At 44.6% G+C, this 20000-nt stretch overlaps 1 protein-coding gene across 20 annotated transcripts in view; it reads right to left on the reverse strand.

The window, feature by feature from the left end:
• The window catches only part of LOC307085298 (uncharacterized protein), a 196059-nt gene that overhangs the window by 36530 nt on the left and 139529 nt on the right, over positions 1–20000 (reverse strand). For 17 of the 20 annotated variants that reach the window (XM_079750037.1, XM_079750041.1, XM_079750026.1 and 14 more), the window contains 3 exons: positions 8292–8465; positions 7624–7797; positions 6603–6776 (listed from right to left, as the gene is read on the reverse strand). In XM_079750037.1, the coding sequence (XP_079606163.1) occupies positions 6603–6776; positions 7624–7797; positions 8292–8465 (522 nt within the window). Of the gene's footprint in view, positions 1–3797; positions 5024–6379; positions 6427–6602; positions 6777–7623; positions 7798–8291; positions 8466–20000 lie in introns of those variants that run through there. The other 3 variants (XM_079750036.1, XM_079750038.1, XM_079750029.1) reach the window with 3 other exon arrangements.

Genomic DNA, 20000 nt, shown 5'->3' on the forward strand with positions numbered 1-20000 from the left:
TCTTCCTCCTCCTCCTCCCCCTCCTCCTCGTCTTCCTCCTCCTCTCCTCCTCCTCCTCCTCCCCCTCCTCCTCCTCCTCCTCCTTCTCCTCCTTGACTTCCTCTGGTTTTATTCTATTAAGAAAAAAGAGAAAAGAAACCCTAAAATGAAAAACATTACAAAAAGAGAAAACCTGAATGAAAGCATTGGGAGGAGGTGTGGCCAGTGCACCCAGGGTCGTGTGACAGACAAGAGCTGAACTATAATATAAGAACCTGACCCTAACCTTAACCCTGACCCTAACCCTGACCCTAACCTTAACCCTGACCCTAACCCTGACCCTAACCTTAACCCTGACCCTAACCCTGACCCTGACCCTAACCCTGACCCTAACCTTAACCCTGACCCTAACCCTGACCCTAACCTTAACCCTGACCCTAACCCTGACCCTGACCCTAACCTTAACCCTAACCCTAACCCTGACCCTAACCCTTACCCTGACCCTAACCCTGACCCTGACCTTAACCCTGACCCTAACCCTGACCCTGACCCTAACCCTGACCCTGACCTTAACCCTGACCCTAGCCCTAACCGTGACTCTAACCCTGACCCTAACCCTGACCCTGACCCTGACCCTGACCCTGACCCTAACCCTGACCCTAACCCTGACCCTGACCCTGACCCTAACCCTGACCCTAACCCTGACCCTGACCCTAACCCTGACCCTGACCCTGACCCTGACCCTAACCCTGACCCTGACCCTGTCTTCACAGCACTCAGGACACGTGGTTACGGTAAAAGGTTTCTTAGGTCAATCAATACAAGCCCACTATCACAACTCGCTGCTACTCGCTCCCCACCGTCCCCACACACCGCTCCATACACTACACCGACTCCACACCAGCTAGCCCACTATTATCCTCCATCAGACATCCCATACAACACACACACAATACCAACCAACCTCTAGGCGCCCATCCCAACCCCAATCATCCTTCCCCTTCCCTCCTTCCCTACCCAAACTCCTTTCCTTTCCCCACACCCAACCCTTCCTCTAACCTTAACCCCTCCCCCTCTCCTAACCATAACCTCTGCCAGGTGGTAGAGGTTATGGTTAGGAGATAACTAATCACTCATCACCTTTTCAGTGGAGTTACAATGTACCAGAGCGATGCTGTTTAGGGGTTTTAACTGAAGCTTGTAGATGAAAACGACCTGAAACTAAAGGCTAAAGTATGTTTGGTGTAATGAGCTCACAGTAGTCCCAGCGTTCTGCTCTCAGTGCTTTAATAAAACATCCCTGGACACGACGCTCGGTGATCATGAGTGATGTGATGATGAGAGTTGATCAGGAGCCTGTCCTCTGGCCGGGTCACATGGGGCTCCAGGTTGGAGGTCAGAGGTCAGAGCCCGTCCTCTGGCCGGGTCACATGGGGCTCCAGGTTGGAGGTCAGAGGTCAGAGCCCGTCCTCTAGCCGGGTCACATGGGGCTCCAGGTGGGAGGTCAGAGGTCAGGGCCCGTCCTCTGGCCGGGTCACATGGGGCTCCAGGTGGGAGGTCAGAGGTCAGAACATCAGTCCTTCCTGTATCTGTGGATCAGCTCTGAGACGTCCTCCTTACAGATCTTCCCCCAGCCGTCCGCCTTCATGTGATACACTACACACACACACACAAACACATTATACACACACACATTATACACGCACACGCACACACACATGATGAATGGATGTGAAGTGAAAGAAGGATGTGTAATAAATGCGCAATAGGTGGTGGTTGTAATGTGGGTGTAATAAGTGTAATGAGTGAATAATGTGCGTGGTGGGTGTAATGCAGGCGTAATGAATGTGTACTAAGTGTAATATGAATAATGAATTTGTGGTGGGTGTATGATAAATGTGTAAAAGGTGTTTTATGAATAATGAATGTGTAGTGGGAGTATGATGAATGTGTAATAGGTGTATTATGAATAATGAATGCGTAGTGGCTGTAGGATGAATGTGTAATAGGTGTAAGGTGACTGTGATATGGATAGTAAGTGATGAAAGTGTAATGGATGGTAAATGATGAATGTATGTAAAGTGTAAGATGGACGTATAGAGTAGGTGTAGTAGATGTGTAATAGGTGATGGGTGTATGCTGGTTGTGGTGAATGTGTGTTATGGTTCAGGATTTTTCCTTCAGGACTGTGGGTGTGAGTGTATGCAACCGGGTGATCCTTTGGTGTTCTGTGTGTCTGCGTTGTGGGGTGGTCCATCTGGGGTCTGACTCTCATCCGGTGATGGTGAGGTGGGTGACGGGGTGTTGTGTGAAATGTTGAACCAGAGTGGTTTGTAGGTGCTGGTGTTTGATGTTGCGGAGGTGTTGTTTCAGTCGGATGATCATGCTATGTTTCGTTTCTCCAATGGAGTGTTTGATGTAAACTGTGTTGGGGGAATCAATACATGGGGGGTGGAGGATGGGTAGAGTGGTGTGGCTCTGTGGGTTGGTGATGGATTCGTGTGGTTTGAAGTAGTGTGTGATAGACGGTGGTGGTTGTGTGGGTTTGCGGGAGAAGGTGGAGGTGACCAGGAGATCTGCGGTGTATCGAGAGGGTTCTATGGGAGAAGACTGAAACAGCAACTCGTCGGCGGAGGTTGGGGTGGTGTTGCACCCCGCCCGCAGCTGTCTGGGGGCCTTCACCCTGAGGGTCGAGGGCGGAGGCAGTGCTCCACACCCCCGCTGAGAAGACTGAGACCCTCCCCACCCTTCTACGGGGCTAGACACACACACACACACACATTAACTTACATAGACACACACAGACATACACACACACAAACACACACACACACATGAATTTACATAGACACACACACTCATACACACACACACACACACAAACTTACATAGACACACACACACACACACACACCGAACACACACACACACACACACACCGAACACACGCACACACACCAAACACACACACACACAGGGGGGGAGGGAGACGGGGGGGGGAGAGGGAGACGGGGAGAGAGAAAGAGAGACAGAGTGTGTCCGGCCGTCTGTCTGTGGTTTCTTTCTACAACCGACCCAGAGACACTGAGAACCCCCCCAACCAAAACCCAGGGAGGAAAAACAATTGTGGTTTTATTTATAATTTCTGATTAATATTAGGGCTGTCAAGCGATTAAAAAACATAATCTAATTAATTACGGGCTCTGTGATTAATTAATCTTAATTAATCTCATACTTACATTTTTCCGAGAAGGTATTTAAAAAATAATTTAATTCAAGTAAATTATGGCAGATGAGTGTCTTTCATTAACATACGGTGCATGTTAAGATCAAATGAATAACATTTCCATCTCACTCAGGATTCAATGCATCTCAGTCGAGTGTGGCTTGACGAGGCTGGCTGCTAGCGCCAGCTTCAGGGGCGGTGGCAGCTCGTACCTGCCAGCTTGCTGCCAAACGTTTTGGGTTGAGGTGATATTTAAGGGTTGATGAACTCCGGTGATAGGAAAATTCCTGACTACAGAGATTGCAGATAACGGTGTTCCTATCTACAGTTCTGTCTGGGAGTTTAAACTTGAACTTTCCGTGCACGGGGCCGAGCAGCGTCTTCCCGTCCGCCTCCATTTTGTTTCAACGCAAAAGACGCACCGGGTCAAAGGGCACTATAGAAGTGTTTTAACTCGTTATTTTTTCTGTGATTAATTAATCTGAATTAATGCGTTAATTTGACAGCCCTAATTAATATATTATTTTTCTTAAGGCACTTATTGAAGCATTATTCACTAAAAAAACGAGAAATCATCGGCTGAACACAGGAGAACATTCAGTTGGATCCACCAAGTTGTTTATTGCAATTATGCTTCATTAACAAATACAACAGAAAAATAGTCCCTTTCATGTACAGAATAAACAGGAGGACTAAAACAATAGAAGCAGCAGACTTTACAAATCATCAACAGGTGTGCACGTATCTTTAATAACTGAACATGTTCTGCGGCCGTTTGGTTCCAATCAGAAAAATCATGATTCAGTTTAAAGTAATTTTTAACGTGCAACATTATCCCATAGACCTCTTGGTTATTACGAATAAAATATAAAATCTGTTTTAAATCAGGTTGAATCAGGATTATGACAAAAATGATGATATAAGACCCCTTAAGACCAAAACTGGTGACGTCTGCAAATATACAAAGATCTACCATCAATAGGTATTTTATATACATTTCAAATAATAAATGTCTAACTATCTAAAAATGTAACTATGGGAGATCTTAAGTCTTTTCATGGTTTATCATGCTATACTTGAGAGAGAGAGAGAGAGAGAGGGAGAGAGAGAGAGAGAGAGAGAGACTATAACTGCCACAGAGACACTGAGTCATCAGTCCTCTCAGTGTGTGTATGTATGTCTGTGCATTAGTATGTGTGTGTGTGTGTTTGTGTGCGGTCCTCCTCCCCCGCGCCCGCTTTTTTTTTTTCTACAACCGACACAGAGTCGCCGAGGACACTGAGGACCACCCTGAGGACCCCCATACCCAGACCCCCGGGAGGAGGTCCTCCTGGGTGAAGGAGGACCAGAAGGTGTGGAGGTGTGTCAGTGTGTCTGAGGACCCTCCTCCACCTGGGGACACTCTGTAGAAGGACAGAGAGCCAGCAGGCCGGTCCAGATACACTCCTACTCTGGTGGAGCCAGCGGCGGGGAGAGGGAGGACTGTATCTCTACCGTTGTACCTGACAGAGTAACCAGCATCATCACAAACAAGACTCCAGGACTTGTTGTTCAGTCCAAGCACGCTGTCACCACCCAGTCCTCTCCTTGTGATTCCTCTGTATGTCACTCCTATACCAACAAGTCCTTCCCACTCTACCTCCCAGTAACAGCGGCCAGTCAGAGCCTCTCTACCCAACACCTGGAGCCAGGAGTCAAATCTCTCTGGGTGATCCGGATACGACTGGTCCTCTCCAACCCACGTCACCTTCCTGTTGTCCTCAGACAGAGAGAGGAGTCTGTAGGCCGTGTTGGGGTCCAGGGTGAGTTCACAGGCATCTGAGGGAGAACCAGACATGATGAGCTGCTGAACTGTTCTTCATCCTCATCATCATCATCATCATCACTAGAACTGTTCTCCTGCGCTCTTCTTTTTATTCTCTTTCAGACTCTTTTTGTGATTGCTCTCTCTTCTTCAAACATTAACATAGAAAGACAAAAAAAATATCATATGATAGGTACTATATTGGAATCATGTGCTGTATATTTTCTAAGCAATACGACACATTGTATTTAACATAATTAAAGTTAAAGTTGATTGGAAATCCCATGTGTGTGTGAGTGGCTGTCCCAATCAAAACATTGAAACGAGGACAAATGTATAAAGTGCATTTACTCCCTCAATATTTACGTTACATATCTATTATTTATTAACATATCATACATCAAAATGTTCGGTATGATGAGCTTATTACACCCATCAAATATCTAAATGATATTTGTAATATCTTCCAAGATATTCCACTTTTGGGTTTCCCAATACACATACATGTCACTCAACCTTCAAAGGGACACCTGTGTAAAGAACAGACTGAAGGAGCTGAGCTCACATACAGGCTGGAGATGGACTGATGAACCATAGAACTGGTTCATTTATTATAGACATGTACTCAGACATACACCTGCTCACCTACACATACATATACACATCACTGGGGGCACTTGGCTAGGATTCGTATCTATATCATCATACACACACAGACAGGCAGGAAATTAACTGTCAAAACTTGTATGTATACTATGCATGTATGTATACTATGTATGTATTGTGACATAATTCACACATTCTAACAGGCCACATATGCCCTTGCCAATTAAAGAGGTTTGTCTCTCATCTTAGGGAGGGATCCTGAGCCTAGGGAGGCGTCCAGCTCATACAGGAAGCCATTAATCATGTGTCAATTCTAGAGATACGAGCGGTCAAGATGTTGGAGAGACCCAGACGCTCAAGGCCACAAGAACAAGAGTAACTCCTGCACCTAGCCGCAAGAGATCAGCATAGAGAACACATACGGGTATCCAGGAGGCGGGAGTTCAGCACCATGCTTAGCCAATCAGAGCACATAACTGAGTCCACGCCTGCCCAGTATTAAAGTCCCAACACATAGCCCAGAGGGCAGAACGCTCCAGGTAACGCATCCTTCAGATGCCCTACTAAGTGCATCTCCACGCGTGCCTATACAATTCCCCTCCTTTTGCTTCATAGAGAGTAGTCCAAACCTTTACCAAATAAAATGAGTTACAAGCGATCCTTACTCGGCAAACTATTTCAAAAAAAACACAGCAGTATGTATGTATGTATGTATATATAAATGTATACATTAATATATATACATGAACTAAAGAGACACTTACATCTCTGTGGAACTGGTTTCAGCCTCCACACTCCACCGTGCTCCACACTGGGGGGGAAACAAAGTGAGAGCAGCATGTTGAAACATTCACCTTCATCATCTGCCATCTCATCACGTTCTACACAACATGAGTGACAGCTGCCTCTTAAAACCACTTCATCTAGCAGCGGCTTGAATCCTCGTAGGAGACTTTGTCCCTGAGTGGTGAGGTGTCCTCTCCATACCTGAGAGTGTCCAGTCTCCAGCGTGGATCCTCCAGTCCAGCAGAGAGCAGCGCAGCTCCAGAGTCTCCTGGGTGATTGTAGCTCAGGTCCAGCTCTCTCAGATGGGAGGGGTTGGAGCTCAGAGCTGAGGCCAGAGAAGCACAGCCTTCCTGTGTGATAAGGCAGAAAGACAAGCTACACACACACACACACACACACACACACACACACACACACACACACACACACTTTATTATATTTATTCTGGTTGAGAACAGTTCATACTAAAGTAACCACATTTATAAAGTGTATTCATTCCATTTGGAGGACAAGGAGAACAGGAAGAGGAAGTGGGGAGATGACATCATCACAGACATCAGAACTTCCTTCACTTGGATGTGAAACAGGATCTTAAACAAATGCTCCTTTCTCAATAGCTACAACTCAATGAGATATTGTTTGGTTAGAGTCAGGAGAAGTCCGCTGTGTTTGATACGCTGAGACCGTTTCTTCACAGGTTCTAACATTGTGTAGAACCAGGGAGAGTTTTGTCAGCAGGCAAAACAGCAACAGAAATGCATCGGACATGAGCAGCACTACACCAAACTAATGTGAAGTTAATCAGACTTTAATGTTCAATATGATTCACTTTACCACGGCCAGTGATGTTCTATGGTGAGGTGTACATTATATTCAGGTCACAGCACGGCTAAAGCCTCATCCCCATGTCTACGCTAATGACAACTCCTCAGCTCACATCAGTTGACCAGAGTTACATAACATATAACATACATAACATACTAGTAGTTAACAGGTCAACCCCTAACCCTCACATCAGCTGGCCAGAGCTACGTAACATATAACAAACATAACATACAAGTAGTTAACAGGTCAACCCCTAACCCTCACATCAGCTGGCCAGAGTTACATAACATATAACATGCATACCGCATTCTTTTTCGACAACGGTCCAACTAGTCGTGGGTCATCCCTTACATATTAAACAACCCCAAGACCCAGTTTGAAGAGGCTGAAAACGGACCGGAGAGTTTCCAGTGTACAGTGTGGACTCCCCAGTCCAGCAGAGAGCAGCTTCACTCCTGAATCCTGCAGATCATTGGTACTCAGGTCCAGCTCTCTCAGACTAGAGGAGTTGGAGCTGAGAACTGAGACCAGAGCTTCACAGCATCTCTCTGACAGATCACAGCCCTTCAGCCTTCACACAAAATAAAGAGGACAGGTTAGGAACTGTGATTAAACCCTAACCCAAATAACTAACATCTTCAACTTATAACATAATGAAGAAATTGTGGTTATTCAATATTGGGTGTAGAATGTATAACAATAAGATAGTTGTTTTGCATTGTTTGAAAAGTCGTTTTGTATATTAATATTACTTTTTGTTGCAGTATTATGTATATTATGTATTGCATTGTAATACATGTTATTAGTTCATCTAAAGCGATGTTTTATATATAATTAAAAGTTTTATTCCAATATTATGTATACTGTGCTTTGAGGAGAATAAATATCATAGTGATCAGGAAAACACTTTGCGTGCACGAGAACTAAGACATTATTTGTGCGCTTGGGGGTGTCAGTTGCGTGCTGCTTCACTTAACGTGCGCACTTCAATGGACGTAAATCTGTTAAATGTCTTCTGATATTGAACCTTGTGGTGATACTGTTTGACCATTGGGTAAAACTGACCTGAGAGTTTCCAGTGTACAGTGTGGACTCCCCAGTCCAGCAGAGAGCAGCTTCACTCCTGAATCCTGCAGATCATTGGTACTCAGGTCCAGCGCTCTCAGACTAGAGGAGTTGGAGCTGAGAACTGAGGCCAGAGCTTCACAGCATCTCTCTGACAGATCACAGCCCTTCAGACTTCACACAAAATAAAGAGAACAGGTTAGGAACTGTGATTAAAATAACTTACATCGTAAACCTATTACATATTGAAGAAATTATGGTTATTCAATATTGGGTGTAAAATGTATAACTATATGAAAGTTGTTGTCAAGGGGCAGCAGTAGCTCAGGAGGAAGAGCGGGTTGGCTGGTAACCTGAAGGTTGCCGGTTCAATCCCCGGTTCCTCCTAGCTGAGTGTTGAGGTGTGCTTGAGCAAGGCACCTAACCCTAACTGCTCGCGATGAGCTGGCTGTCGCCTTGCATGGTTGACTCCACCGTGTGTGTGTGTGCATCGTGTGGCCAATGGTTAGAAAAGCGCTATATAAATGCAGTCCGTTTAGCAGTGTTTGAAAATCGTTTTGTATATTAATATTACTTTTTGTTGCAGTATTATGTATATTATGTATTGTATAGTAATACATGTTATAAGTTCACCTGAAGCGATGTTTTGTGTATAATTTGAAGTTTTATTCCAACATTATGTATATTGTGTTTTGTGGAGAATAAATATCATAGCGATCAGGAAAGCACTTTGCGAGCACGAGAACTAAGACAGCATTTGTGCGCTTGGGGGTGTCAGTTGCTTGCTGATTCACTTTATGTGCGCACTTTTATGGATGTAAATCTGTTAAATGTCTTCTGATATTGAACCTTGTGGTCTAACTGTTTGACCATTGGGTAAAACAGACCTGAGAGTTTCCAGTGTACAGTGTGGACTCCCCAGTCCAGCAGAGAGCAGCTTCACTCCTGAATCCTTCAGATCATTGGTACTCAGGTCCAGCTCTCTCAGACTAGAGGAGTTGGAGCTGAGAACTGAGGCCAGAGCTTCACAGCATCTCTCTGACAGATCACAGCCCTTCAGCCTTCACACAAAATAAAGAGAACAGGTTAGGAACTGTGAATAAAATAAATTACATCTTCAACTTATTACATAATGAAGAAATTGTGGTTATTCAAATTGGATGTAAAATGTATAACAATAAGATAGTTGTTTTGCAGCATTTGAAAAGTCGTTTTGTATATTAATATTATTTTTTGTTGCAGTGTTATGCATATTATGTATTGTATTGTAACACATGTTATCAGTTAATCTAAAGCGATGTTTTGTATATGATTAGAAGTTTTATTCCAATATTATGTATATTGTGTTGTGAGGGGAATGAACCTCAAAGCGATCAGGAAAACACTTTGCGAGCACGAGAACTAAAGGTACGGCCACACTGAACGCGTTACGCACGTAGGATTAGGCCTAACCTGCCGCTTCATCATTGTGTGTCACAAAAATGGTTCAACACGCCTACGATGCTAGATGAGCCCGCCAAAAACTTATTTTCCCCCGCGACTTTTCTTTTGCTCCACAAACATGGCTGAGATCACCACCATCACTGCGCTGTATTTGTTGTGGGAGTTGGAGGAGAGTAGGAAACCGGGTGCATGACATCCTCCGTAGGCGCTCACAGCTGGGTGAGTTTCACCACCTCCTCCAGGAACTCCGCCTGGATGACGGCCGGTTCCAGCAGTATATTCGGTTGCCTGGGGCCATGTTCGATGACCTGCTAGCCCGGGTTGGTGCCAGGATCTCCCGTCAGAACACCAACTACAGGCACTCCATATCAGCTGCGGAGCGCCTGTCCTCCGTCTCTCTGCCAGTGACGTCGGGTCAAGCTCAACGCTGATTGGCTATCGCGGCTAAGTGTCACGCGTAGGAGCGTAAAAAGTGACATTTTTGGAACTCCGCACGTAGGTACGTTGGGCGCGTTATTTAGGTGTGTAAAATGCGTCTAACGCGCTGCTTTAGCGCGTGTAACCCATCTACGTGCCCACCCCAAAGGTTCCCAATGCAAAAATGCGGATTTTCTACGCCTCTAACACGCTTAACACGTTCAGTGTGACCGTACCTTTAGACAGCATTTGTGCGCTTGGGGGTGTCAGTTTCATTTAGCTTCAATTTATGTGCGCACTTTTATGGTTGTAAATCTGTTAAATGTCTTTTGATATTGAACCTTGTGGTGTAACTGTTTGACCATTGGGTAAAACTGACCTGAGAGTTTCTAGTGTACAGTGTGGACTCCCCAATAACGTAATAATTGAAATGTAATAAAGCCAATTACGTAATAACTTGCCAACAATGTAATAAAATCGTTGAGACAATAACGTAATAACTTTTTGCCAATAATGTAAGAACTTATTACGTAATTGGCTGCTTGTATTAAAAAAATACTTTGAAAATGTAATAACTGAGCCAATAACGTAATAAATGAGGTATCACTTTATTTTATTTTCAATTTCGGGAGAGAAACTGTCACACTTGACAGTTTGAATTTGGATTTATATGCAACTATTAGGGTTCCGTCATAGAACTCCGTGCATCCAACTCCGTGACCATGCAGACAGAGTCGTGAGCTTTTCGAAGCTCTACCATAGCGGAACATTAGAGTTACACATAAATCCAAATCCACTCTTTGCTTTTTTAAGGCATCCTCTGGAGGGGGGTATGAGGTTGGAGGGGTAACTGTAAGGTCAGATATTTAAGCGTGTGACGCAAGATGCAATAAGAAGGCTAAGTGTGACTGTTTCTCTCCAGAAATTGAAAATAAAATAATGTGATAACTCATATATTACATTATTGGCTCAGTTATTACATTTCAAGGTTTTCATACAAGGCAAATAACGTAATAACCAGCCAATAATCTAACAAGTTATTACATTATTGGCTCAAAAACTTTATCACACTATTGGCAAGTTATTATGTTATTGGCTTAATTACATTTAAATGATTACGTTATTGGCAGTTATTACGTTATTGGCCGTTATTGGTTGCTACAACGTGTTAAAAGCTGTAATAAAATATGTTTTATTAATTGAACTACATTTGATCCTTAAATTTTCATTTAATAATCTGTGTTACTTTTACTTTTAACATAATTAAGTTATTGTCTTCATCTTTATTAAAAAAGTTGGTTGGTGGGTTTATTGTAATACATGTTATTAGTGAACCTACAGATATGTTTTGTTAGTTATAACTTATACATTCTACTATCAGGTATATTGTGTTGTGTATTGTCATACATTATTATGAGTGAACCTACAGAGATCTTTTGGAGGCTTTGATCACTGGCAGCAGCCTCAGAAGAGCCTCCTCCGAAGCTGAGAATTTCTTCAGGTCAAACACGTCCAGCTCCTCTTCTGATGTCAGTAAGATGAAGACCAGAGCTGACCACTGAGCAGGAGAGACATGTGTTTTGAAGAGACGTCCTGATGTCAGGGACTGTTGGATCTCCTCCACTAGAGAACTTTCGTTCAGCTCGTTCAGACAGTGGAACAGATTGATGCTTCTCTCTGGAGAGAGATTACCACCTAACTTATCCTTGATGTAAGACACTGTTCCCTTGTTCGTCTGTGAGCTACTTATTGTCTGTCCCAGCAGACCTCCTAGGAGAATCTGATTGGTCTCCAGAGAGAGGCCCAGAAGGAAGCGGAGGAACAAGTCCAGGTGTCCGTTCTTACTCTGTAAGGCCTTGTCCACAGCACTCTGGTAGAGGAGGAGTTCATTTTCCCTGGAGGTTGGTGGTTCTTCTGAGAGCAGATTGACACCATTATGGATGAAGGACCAAAAGACATAAAGGGCAGCCAGAAACTCCTGGATGCTCAGATGGACAAAGCAGAACACCTTGTCCTGGTACAGCCCACACTCCTCTTTAAAGATCTGGGTGAACACTCCTGAGTACACTGAGGCTGCTCTGATATTGATGTCACACTCTGCCATATCTGCCTCGTAGAAGATCAGGTTGCCTTTCTCCAGCTGGTTAAAAGCCAGTTTTCCCAGAGAAATAATGATCTCCCTACTCTGTGAAGTCCTGCTTGTATCTGTTTCAGCAAACAAACGATACTTCCTGTCCCCCTGTATGGACTGAACCCTCAGGAAGTGGCTGTACATCTGAGTCACGGTCTTGGGCGTCTCTTCTCCTATCTTGGATGTTTTGAAGAAGTCCTCCAGGACTGTAGCAGTGATCCAACAGAAGACTGGGATGTGACACATGATGTGGAGGCTTCGGGATTTCTTGACGTGGGAGATGATTGTCCTGGCCAGCGTCTCATCTTTGAATTTCTTCCTGAAGTACTCCTCCTTCTGTTGGTCGGTGAACCCTCTGACCTCTGTCATCATGTCAACACAATGAGCAGGGATCTGATTGGCTGCCGCAGGGCGTGTGGTCATCCAGATGCGAGCAGAGGGAAGCAGGTGGCCCCTGATGAGGTTTGTCAGCAGCATGTCCACCGAGGTGGACTTTGTGACATCATTCCATATCTTGTTGTTCTGGAAGTCCAGAGGAAGTCGACACTCATCCAGTCCATCCAAGATGAAGACAACTTGGAACCGGTCGTATCTGCAGATTCCTGCTTCTTTGGTCTCAATAAAGAAGTGATGAAGAAGTTCCACCAAGCTAAAGTGTTCCCCTTTCAGTAAATTCAGCTCTCTGAAAGTGAGGAGAAATGAGAAGTGTATGTCCTGGTTGGCTTTTTCTTCAGCCCAGTCCAGAATGAACTTGTGTGTTAAGATGGTTTTACCAATACCGGCCACTCCAGTTGTCAATATTGTCCTGATTGGTTTATTTTTTCCAGGTAAGGGTTTAAAGATTTCTTCACATTTGATCGGTGTTTCCTCCTTGACTGGTTTCCTGGAAGCGGTTTCAATCATTCTGATCTCATGTTCCTTGTTGACCTCTCCACTGCCTCTCTCTGTGATGAAGATCTCTGTGTAGAACTCATTCAGAGGTGTTGAATGACCTGCTTTAGCAATTCCCTCCAACACACACCTGAACTTCTTCTTCAAATGAGACTTGATTTTATGTTGGCACTTGACAGCAGCAGGTCCTAAATGAGAAAACAACAGATGACATCAGTTAGTGGATGGTTGCATTAGTGGGAACATGTCAATATTTCCTGTAGAATTATCAATTTCAAGATATTTAGTGGCTTCATACCTTGGTCAGAAAAGCTGGATGTGACAATGACTGCATGTTACAGATTCAAAATGCTCCGGACCTTTTGGTTTTTCCACAGCAATATGATTGGACTAATGATAATAATAATGATAGTAAAATGGTGTAAAATGAAATGCTGATATGACAAGATAGTGTTGCATCTCTTCCACTGAGTTTTTCTGCTGTTGATCTGAAGCTTATGTTTAATATTATTAATAATAATAATAATTACATTGAATAACATTTTATTTCAAGGCGCCTTTCATGACACCCAAGGTCGCCTTACAATTCATAAAACAAAAAACATCAAAAAAGGTAAGAGCTGCATCGCCAACAGCATGATCAAAACAAGACATTAGACCCAGGTAGGAGGGGGTAAGAACAGTGAGGAGACCCAGGTAGGAGGGGGTAAGAACAGTGAGGAGACCCAGGTAGGAGGGGGTAAGAACAGTGAGGAGACCCAGGTAGGAGGGGGTAAGAACAGTGAGGAGACCCAGGTAGGAGGGGGTAAGAACAGCAGTGAGGAGACCCAGGTAGGAGGGGGTAAGAACAGTGAGGAGACCCAGGTAGGAGGGGATAAGAACAGTGAGGAGACCCAGGTAGGAGGGGGTAAGAACAGCAGCACAACGGGGATACAAGGGGAACCCACGGTAGGGGGTCATTACAGTGAGCAGGCCAGTGGGAACACATGTGTTTTGAGGATAGTTTGAATGTTGTCAGCGCGTCTCTTTCAGTTCAGCTACGAGCCCTAGCACCCACGGTGCTGAGAGCCCTAGCACCCACGGTGCTGAGAGCCCTAGCACCCACGGTGCTGAGAGCCCTAGCAGCCACGGTGCTGAGGCGGGAGGTCGGGACGGTGAAGACCAGCTGAGGATGACGAAGGGAGCGGCAGGGCCTGTCCTCCTGGAGGAGGTCGGGGAGATAAGTGGGGGCCACGTTGTGGAGGGCTTTGTCGGTGAGCAGAAGGGTTTTAAGGTCAATCCGGTGTTGGACACTGAGCCAGTGTAGTTGGACGAGAATGGGGGTGATGTGGTCGATGATTTGGGGCTGGTAGTGATGATGTTTAACATTCTTTAACCTGAGACCCCCACCATTACCCTACATATCCGGATCAAACCATTTAACCTGATACCCCACAACAACCCTACATACTGGATCAAACCATTTAACCCCAAAGAGGAAAGATTTTCTCCACATGGAAGTATGAAATGTATAAGTCTCACATTATGTCACTTAGTCTGAACAGAACAAATAATAATCTCCTACTGCTCTTCAAAATGTGTATTTCTTCTGTTTTCAAGATAAGAGCCTCTTACCGCCCCCCAGTGTGTCGGCCAGTTCCTCCTGGTTCATCTCCATCAGGCAGAGCTTTGTGATGTCCACCACTCCCTCTATGGCGCGCCTCCTCTGCTCCTCCTTCTTACCATCCACCTCCTCCTCCTCCACTCTCTGACCCTCTGAGCATTGTGGGTAATCTGAGAAGAGATCCCTCCAGAGCTTCTTCAGCTCCTTGTCTAGAAAAGCGTGTGCGTTCTCCTCAGCCCTCTGGAACAGAACAAACATCAAGGAGAACTGTACTCTGAACTCACTGAGGACATCAGAAGCATCTGTCCTGGATCCACGTCCCGCTGGACAAGAGATGCTTTCTAATGTCCATGGAGAGCTGAAGTCAAACGTCTTGGTGGACATTTACACACCTTGAAGAGCTCTGTTTGATGCTGCTGTAGAGACTGAGCACTGGTAACCTTTGACCTCTCCTGGTGTCTGTGGGGAACACACACACACACACACACACACACACACACACACAGACACACACACAATTATAGTTCGCCAGACTTGTAGACATCAGTATCAGTAGAGTCTGATAACAACCAACTGGTCTGTTTTCATCGTCTGTTTGAACCCCCTACCTCTCCTCTCTGGAGGGGCGTCCATCTTCAAAGTTCAATGGTGTATCCATAGAGCTGTCACTCTTCATGGAGACACAGCTGGGTCCGGGGGACTCTGCTGTCTCCCGCTGGACTCTTCTAGAAAAACAAGAACCAGGATTTATGGACGTTTGATAGAAGCTGTATCTTTATGATCTCTGATAAATCCTCACCCCTTCTCAATAGACTGATTTCCATCTTTAAAGGTAACAGGATGTCCCATAGAGCGGTCACTCTTCATGGAGACACAGCTGGGTCCAGGGGAGTCTGCTCTCTGCTGCTTCTCTTGGCTTCAACACACACACACACACACACACACACACACAGCTTTTACTCAGACTAATGATGGAGTCATGATGTATCACTGCTGAGCTCTGAGATGGACAACAGTCACAGACAGAGAGATCCTCTTCTCACCTCTTAGCTTTGCTCCGGCGGCCATGTTCCCCAGACAGAGCGGTCTTAGAGGTAGGACCCCCCTCCTCTCTCTCCTCATCCATAGTAGACTGGAGGCCTGGACACAAACACAACTCCATACTGTTTCTACTGCCACTCGGCGTTGGTTTACTCTCTGCTTTTATATGAGCTGTGTATTCCGCTCACAGGGGGCCGTTGTCTCTGTTAACTTTGGACAAGAGGCAGGGTCTCTCCTAGAGGCAGATTCATAGACCTTCTCATTTCCAGACGTTTATAATATACTCTTTAATAACGTATCATCATTCAACACAGAAGGTCTCAAAAGGCTACAAAATGTGTGATAAGATCAAGTTCACCGTGTGAATATCATACCAACTGCTCCCTGTGCTGGTTAAACCGCTCTGAAGGCAGGACCATACATGGACTTCCTCATGTGGTGACATCACAACCAGATCTGTGAGGCAGGTCCACAGAGAACAAGACCCGGTAAGAGAAGACGTTTCAACACCTTCACAAAGCAAGATGGCCGTCTTCCTGTCTAAATAATGTTATCATAATACCGCACCACAAATATAACAGCTGTACATTCTGTCCTAAGTACCTTTAAAGTCACCCAAGGACACAAGGAGACACAAGAAGAAAAAGTCATTATTAACGTCAACCTGAAACCTGACTCCAGGCTGGAAGGTTCAGGGTTCGATCCCCAATTCCCAGTCTAACACGTTTCATTCTACAGAGCAGGAATCTTAAAAATGATCAACCTACTGATAAGATTCAAAGTTATTCATATTTATGATCTATCACAGATAAGAGTGGACGACAGTATATTAGTCTTCTTCCTACAGTGTAAAGTGAGCCACACCAAACCATCCGACTCATAACAAGGAAATGGTGAACCAATCAGTTGGACCAGTTCCCCTCCAAGTTCATACTCCTCCCAGACTAACCTCTTATAGGCGGCTGATCCATGACCTCATTCAGTGATGAATAGTAATCACTGTTTTAAATATGAAGAATGGACAGAGAGCTCTGAGCTCTGTCCACTCTGAGTACAGAATACTCAGTGGACAGAGTACTCAGAGTGGACAGAGTACTCAGAGTTCACATACACACACACAAACACACACACACACACACACACACACACACACAGACACACACACACACAGAAGAAAAAAAGTCACAAACGGTCACTCTTCTGCAGTCTGTGATTCATTCAACACCAGCGGTAGTAAAGTGGATCATTTTGCTAGGTCTGGTTTGAAACCCTTGAAAAGGTGCACTGCAGCACCACCTGCTGGTGAGAGGATGTCAGTGGGATTGGCTGAGCTGAAGAACACGGACCAGTCGTCACTAGGGACTTCTGTGTTGAGGCGGTCGCGGCAGTGTTAATTCACCTTGAAGGTCATGTCCCTCTCATACGAGTGATGCTCTCAGATATAGAGTAGGCCTACACTACTGCAGAATGATGCAGGCCCACAGAGAGCAAGACCCAGTACAAGATGACGTTTTAACACTTTCACTAACCAAGATGGCCGTCTTCCTGTCGAAATAATCTAATAATAATACCGCACTACAAATATAACAACTGTCCATTCTATCCTCAGTACCTTTAAAGTCACCACAGGACTTGTGATTAAGAACCAATTCTGAATCAGATGGTCATTATTAACCTCAACCTGAAGCTTGACTCAAGGCTGAAAGTTTCTGGGTTCGATCCCCAAAGCCCACAGTCTAACACGTAGCATTCTACAGAGCAGGAATCTTCTAAATTACTCAATAGTAATTTTGCTAAATAGCAATGCATCCATACATTGACTAACGTTTTTAACCACGTGGTTTTACAGGAAACTAACTATCATCTATCAATTATCAACTATTGATAAGATTCAAAGTTATTCATATTCATGATCTATCACGGATCAGAGTGGACTACAGTACCTTAGTCGTCTTCCTGCTGTGAGGAAGTGAGGCACAACAAACCGCCAGAACTCATATCAAGGAAATGATGTCCAACCAGTTGGACCAGTTCCCCTCTCAGTTCAAACTCCTCCCAAACTCTGCTTTTTTACAAGCTAAACTTTATTTTATTTTATTTTTTGTCATTATTCACATCATTTTCTATTGTGAACGCCCCCAAATTGTTTCCTTTGTAAATTGGTTCCACATTTTTATTTTCCATAGCATACCTTTTTGTTTCCCTGGGGAGTGATTTGGCATTGCACCTATGTGTCCAGCTTCAGTGAGCACCGATGCTCGGATGCTTGTCGCTCTTAAACAATTATAGTCATTCACACCACTTTGTGACATGCTTTTGCGAACGCGGGAGAAGTACCCGGTCTGCAGACAACGTCATTAAAATGTTGTAAAAACATACTTTTAATCAGAGCTGCCAACTTTTCAAAAAACCTTGAAGTGAGATTTTGTTGGGGGTAACCACAATTACCCCCGACAACGCAGCCACACAAGTTGGTGGCTCCGATTTTAGAGAATTTTAATTAATTGGATGTTGAACCCATGTTGTACCCTGCATTTTGGTGGTTTGTAGGGAGACCCAAAGCCCTTGATAGGGGCGGCTTACTGGAGATGGACAATATTGGTTGTATTCTGTGAAGCAGAGACTGAGGTCCACCCCCAGGAAATTTTGGATTAAGTAGATGTGATTTCCTGCATTCTAGTGGATTTTTGGGTGGTCTGCTAAAGATGTGCAATACCTGAACTTATTCTGATTCGTGTTTGGCATCAGGACTTGTAGGGCCTAGTCTGGAGTTGAACATTAAACCAGAAAGCTATTGTTGTGCCTAAATGACTGCCTATATGCCACAATATAGCCTTATTCATAGACCAGCGTTTAAGATTTGACCTAGGTAGGTTGATTGATATTTTGATCACAACAATGGTATTAAACAAATTCTGAACTGAAACCTAATCTATGTTGTGAATCATTGTATTCTTAAGAGCACTTAATGATTTATGTTCAGCCAAAAATGACAAGATTAGTTAGGGAGATAAGTTATTCTTCATTCAAAGCTTCCCACCACATGGTCCATTCAAAACAAATAAAGTGCAACAAATAAAGTGCTTGAAGTGCTTGAACAGTACAACTTTTTCAAGCAATAAACGCATTACAAAAATAACTAAAAATGAGGTCATCAGTATCAGATGCAGATCAGAAGCTAGTCCTTGTCTATGATCTGTGGGTCAGTTATACTGGCCTGTGGCCGTCCTGGAGGCCTTGATGACATCTGAGGGGGGCTCCCATTTGAAACAGGGCTCCAGGTCGGCCATCTTTATGGTCATTATTAAGGACAGGGTGCCATCCAATGCTAGGCTGTTTCTGGTTTTGGTTTTGTTCAGTCCCACAACTGAAAACACCCTCTCAGCGTCTGCGTTGGAATGGGGCAACACCAGGACCAGCTTAGCGACAGCAGCAAGCCTCTCAAATTTGTTGGCTCCTGTCACCTATGGAAAATGCATCAGGAACACAATGGAAAAACATACCTTGATTTTCTATTGATTAAAACTGTAAGTATACTGTAGGTTGATCCATTAACAGTTCAGATAAAAATATGCAAAATTTGCAAAATGCATGACAATATATTCATGCGACAATTTTATAGCAACACAGCCAAGCCACACCTGCCAAATGGAAACACAAAAAATAAATTCTTTACCTTGTTTTACCTTTTACCATGTTTCTGGGTTGCCATTTCAGCCCAGAAGCTTTCCATTTCAGTTCCGTCCTGCAGGGATATTGTTGGCATGGTCTATCATTTGCATGACCCCCGGTGGGGGGCCCGGAGCCTCGCCGACCCAGCCACTACACCTTGGGGACCAGGACTCCGGAGCTGGCCCTCCCGCTGGGCCTGGACGTGAGTCTCTTCTGACGAGGTCGCTGCTTTTACCGCGTTCTCCGAGTCTGCTTCATCCCGTCGTGTGCTGCGGGCGGAACACGTCCGTCAGGCCAGGTGCGTTTTGAGGCGTTTTACACGCCTTGTTTTCACGGGTACGTACCCTTACATCGTCTAGCTCCATTTAGACTTTTCTTTCACTTTCTCCCAACTCCAGTTTAGAATCAGTAGGGAACGTGTCGCACGCGAGTTGATATAAGTTGTTAAAAGTGTCCACTAGACCGCTATATATCAACTAGATTACACCCGCTGCAGGTCCTCCACCAACAC

Source organism: Pollachius pollachius, assembly GCF_949987615.1.
Source record: "Pollachius pollachius genome assembly, chromosome: 13".
Taxonomy (NCBI): domain Eukaryota; kingdom Metazoa; phylum Chordata; class Actinopteri; order Gadiformes; family Gadidae; genus Pollachius; species Pollachius pollachius.